The 4959-nt window shown below is 50.8% G+C and overlaps 1 protein-coding gene across 1 annotated transcript in view; it reads right to left on the reverse strand.

The window, feature by feature from the left end:
• Positions 1-967: 967 nt before the first annotated feature.
• The window catches only part of ACADS (acyl-CoA dehydrogenase, C-2 to C-3 short chain), a 14877-nt gene continuing 10885 nt past the window's right edge, over positions 968-4959 (reverse strand). The window contains exons 10-13 of the mRNA XM_017814204.1: positions 3547-3684; positions 3200-3295; positions 2915-2971; positions 968-2278 (exon numbers count right to left, since the gene is read on the reverse strand). Of these exons, the coding sequence (XP_017669693.1) occupies positions 2126-2278; positions 2915-2971; positions 3200-3295; positions 3547-3684 (444 nt within the window). The 3' untranslated portion in view covers positions 968-2125. The remainder of the gene's footprint in view (positions 2279-2914; positions 2972-3199; positions 3296-3546; positions 3685-4959) is intronic.

A 4959-nucleotide genomic window follows, 5' to 3' on the forward strand; every position in this document is an offset into this window, starting at 1 on the left:
AGCACTGCTGTGACCACTGCAGTGTCACGGGTCACAGAGATCTCTCTGCCCCTGTGGCAGCAGGGAAGGTATTGCATCCAGGCATTCCCAAAAGCAGGTTCTGCCCACAGGCACAGCAGCAGGGCTCTCCCAAGAACAGGCCATTACTTGATGCTCCCCTCCCCAATATTCTCTGCCCACAAGGGATTTGATCCATCGGGGTTTTCCAGGTGTTCTGTGTCAGCCAAGGTGGTCACTGTCACCATGGGGTGTGTACAGGGGCGGTTTCCTTCCACTCTGGAGAGAAGCTGTAGCCAATTAGAGCTGGTAATGAGGGAGGCAAGTGCTGACAGCCAGCAAAGGGGATCTGAGAGAAGCAGCTGGATGAGAGGGGAACAGGGCAGCTGGGTGGCAGGAGTGTGACTGACTCTCTAGATCACCGGGATTCCAGTGACCTCAGCACACGAGGTCAGTGCAGATGAGCACCGAGCAAGAACTCTGCATCTTCACATCCCTGCTGCTCCTGTTGTAGCTGAGTGGCTGCAAGGAGAAATTAGTGCAAAATAATATCACACTTCCTCCCACAGAGTCACAGAAGTGAGCCTTCAGCAGTCAAAATAGTGACACAGGATAAAATCAAGCTACAAAGGCGTCTCTCTCCTACAAGCTCTCCATAATGTACAACAGAATCACAGTCACAGTCATGGGAATGGTTTTCCAATAGGACTATTCCTGTTGAATGCATTGCCTGGCTCTGTTTCTGTCAATCCTTATGTCTGTGAGAGCAGCAGCTCAGCACCTGAGGACCTTGCCCCAACACGCTGTTGCCCTCCAGCACCCTGCAGAGGGATGGATGGCTGACATCACTGAGAACTGGTCTCACTGGTACACACGGGCCCTGCTGGTTTCTGCTTCTGGGTCTTGTGACTGGAAGAAAATAATCTAAATTAATTCACATTTGCATTAAAAAAAGAGGGAGGGACTGGTGGTCCTTCAAAGTCTGGTTTTATTTGTCTTCTCTGCTCTCTCACATATGGCAGAATCCTGCTCTTCTTCTCTCCACACAAGTCTAAATAAATGGCACCACAGGAAAATAACCATTTACCTCTAGTGTACTCCTCTGGACAAGGGGCTGGACCAGACAGTCCAGGTCTTAATCCTCTCCATCTTTTCCTGAGTTTAGAGTTTTTCCTATGGCTGTTGAATCTTCTAAAAGGCAATGTCTTGACAAAGATCATTGACCGAGGACACGTGCTACTGCTAAAGCTTCCTGGTAAGGTTTGTGTGTCATGTTTTCCTCCTTGTTGCCCAAAAGGAATTTAAAGGCTGTTACTGCCCCTTCAGGCACTTCCTTTCTTATTCATATTGTAGAAGCAGATTTGGGAGCAGAGGTTTCTTTGGCCTTTTTTTTACAAAAAAAGTCTCAGGCACTGCAGCTTTTTTGCCCTTTGCTTCTATCCCTGCATCCCAGAGCAGCAGAGTGAGGAGGTGCTGGGCTTTGCTGGCCAGTTCAAGGGATTCTTTCTGATCTATGTTTTCACATGTCCACAGAGGGTAACCACAGCCTGTGCTCAGCCCCTCTGTGCATACATAATTCCTGCATGTCCTGTCTGGCTCCTCTCCTGCTGGTAGAGGGAAGAAGTGCCCTGCTGCAGGATTACCTCCACACAGCCTGTGTCCAATTAGGAGCTCCCAAACACACCTGAAATTCAAGGCACTGTGACCTGCAGCCTGGGTTGGGGTGAAGGGGTCACAGCTCTCAGCACCTCTAACTCTGGCACTGTTTATCCAGTGCCTGGTAGCGACAAATTTTCCAAAACAGGCACTGGCTGGGAAGGGCACAAGGAGAGCTGCTGACTTCACTGAACAGCCAAAGCCATTTTGGCACTACCAAACCCATCCAATGCTCCAGGAGAAGCCCCACACTGCCCTACAAGCACAGGTTGTCTCCTCCCTCCTGCACTCACAGCTTACAAACCTCAGTCCAGCCACTGTCCAAGGAAGAGTCAGTACATTGTACACTGAGGGTCAGTTACTCATTGGTGAGGAAAACCTCCATCATTGGCCTCATCCAAGAGGGTCAGACTTGATCACTGTTGAGCACCATTACGGGGCACTTGGGCAGTGTGTGGCTCTCCTGGCCGCCTCAGCCTCGGTAGGCCTTGAGCAGTTGGCCTGCGATCACCAGTCTCTGGATCTCACTGGTCCCCTCGTAGATCTCGGTGATCCGGGCGTCCCGGTAGTGCCGCTCCGCCGGCATCTCCGTCACGTAGCCCATCCCACCCAGGATCTGGATGGCCTGAAGTAAGAGCAGCGTTAGACAGGAAGCAGGGTCAAGGAATTTGTTGTCTGCAGGACACAAGCACAGCCACTTTAACGGGAGCTGAACCCACTGGGAGGGGTGGGACCCAGAGGGGTGACTGCAGCTTGTTTGCAATCAAAAGAATAAACAGCATTTGAGCTGGGTAAGAGCAATACTGATGTCCCAGACAGAGAATTAATTGCTTCAGAGATATCTGTTAGTGATCCATGTTCAGCTAAGATGCTTTTATTAAGGACAGGGGACACTAAATGGAGATACACAGGGCCTGTTCCAGGTGCAGTGGTGCTGACTGGTGTGCCAGTGCTCTGTCTCCCACACTGCTGATCCTACTCAAAACTGCCACTACCCTGTACAGCAGCAGGCACATATCACTGTAGAATTACAGCTACCACAGGCCAGTATAAATCCCTGCCGTCATCCTGCTCCCCCACAACCCAGAAGAAGGCTGTGCTAACCAGCTTCAGCCACAGGAGTTGAGTAGTTGGTTGGTTGGTTTGTTTAAACAATAAATTAGTAAACTCCATCCCACCTTCCCAAAGCACTTGTGTTGTGTGACAACCAAACATCCCTCTCCACGTGCTGTATACCAGAGGTGTCAATGGAAGCAGTTACCTGATGAGCGATGGCCGTTGCAGCTTCTGATGCAGCCAGTTTGGCCATCGCCGCTTCCTTTGGGGAAGGAAAACATCACTGAGGGTGCAGCTGTGGCAAAAAGGAACCCCTCACCTGCTTGAACCCTCACAGCCCAGCTGTGCAGAGACAGGACTGACGTTGGTGCCAGATGGGAGCAGCCACCCACAACCAGTGCTGAGCGCAGGGACCTGCTCAGAGTGCGGCTCCCCAGCCCTGAGCCTGTGCCCTGCTGTCACTGCTGGACAAATGCAGGGCTGGCAGTACCTTAGTGAAGGGCTTCCCGTTGTCCTTCAGCATAGCAGCTCTCCAGGTCAGCAGGCGGGCGCCCTCCAAGGCCACAGCCATGTCTGCCAGCTTGAACTGCAACGACAAACACTGCCTTTGGCCCAGGGCCTCTGCTGCACAAGGACACACAGCTGAATTCTCCCACCCCTGGGGCCACTGGGAAAGGAGCCTCCATCCAAACAACCCGTTTTAACAGTGTTCGGAAATGGAAATTATTACCCTGTTTATCCCAGGCAGTGCAAAGTGCACTGTGTTGCTGACACCACGCCTCAGAGCACACATGGACTTTCCACCAGCCCCAGCTGCCCCGCGTGCCCAGCTCGTACCTGCACTGCCTGGAGCTTTGTGATGGGCGACCCAAAGGCCATTCTCTTCTCAGCATAATCCACAGCACAGTCCAGAGCTGCCTGTGCTATTCCAAGAGCCTGTGAGGCAATTCCAATCCTTCCTCCATCCAGAGTTTGCTGAGAAAGACACAAAATACCTGTTAAGTCATACTTTATCAAAAATAGTAGATTCGTATTTCTGTTGCTGGGAAGCGCTGTAGCCTCAGAACCCTCTGGTCAGACACCTCCTTGATTCAGAATATCCCCAGTTATGTAGGAATAGAGAGCTATAACAAGTACTGGGCACTGTGGAGAAAAGGGGAGCAGAAAGGAGAGGTGTTGCTTCTTATTAGCTGGGAAGAAAAAAAGCCCAGTGCAAAATAAGGGAAACAGCACAAGAAGGATCTGCTCTGGAATGAGCTGGAAAGAACCCTTCAGCCAGACCCCTGGCTCACTGTGCAGCTCAGTTTACTTTAACTGAAAAATATTGGAAATCTGGTAAATTTTCCTCTTTTGCCCTCATCATTAGGACACTGAAGCATTTTTCAAACTAAGAAGTGAATCCAGTCAATAACCTGACTTAGGTCAAACACCTGCCCATTAGGCTTTTAACTGGTGACCTGCCTCACTGTGCACAGGAAGAGATTGCAGCACAGGGAGAAAAGGCTTCATCTTCTCAGTCCAGGGCTGAGGGTCTTCAAAAGTGATTGGTGACTGGCAGGTTCTTTTAGTTTAGGACATAATGGAATGGGCTGTGCTCCAGGGAGCTTGGCCATTTCAAAAAACAACAAAGGGTGTTTTGCCCCTACAGAGAGAGCAGTGAGCACTTCTAAGGGGCAGTGCCTCACTGCAGGGAACATGCTGTTCCCAGCTGCCTGGCTCCTCCTCAGAAGTCACACATATGCCATAACTCAGCTGTCATCCACCTTGAGACACTATCCAGAGGTTTTCCTGGGCCTCCAGGACAACTTCCCTCTGCCACAGTATTTAAGCAAAATATCATGTTTTTTCTTTATCCGTGGGTACAAACTGGAGAAAGAGAGGGCTGGGAAAGGAGAACACAAAATACACCACTCCTGCTGACAGCACCTCAGTGGCATCAGCATTGCTTTAGCTGAGAACTGCCATGATAACAGTGCTACCAGGGATCTGTGGTAAATTAACCATTCATCAATCTTTGGGAATGATTTCTCCCATGGTGGCAAGAGGGGTCAACAGCTTAACACCATATAGAACACCGGGGCCTCTGGTGGTCTAGTGGTTAGGGTGCAGGACTCTCACCCTAGGCCAGGGTCTCTCTCAGGGTCTCTGCAGGACTCTCTGCCAGGCCCCCCGGGCAGATGGAGCTTGTTAGCCCTGTGAGGCAATCCATCTAAGAGAAGGTCACTCTAAACAAACCTATGTTCTGAGACC

Source organism: Lepidothrix coronata, unplaced genomic scaffold (assembly GCF_001604755.1).
Source record: "Lepidothrix coronata isolate B3197 unplaced genomic scaffold, Lepidothrix_coronata-1.0 Scaffold44, whole genome shotgun sequence".
NCBI classification, from domain to species: Eukaryota; Metazoa; Chordata; class Aves; order Passeriformes; family Pipridae; genus Lepidothrix; species Lepidothrix coronata.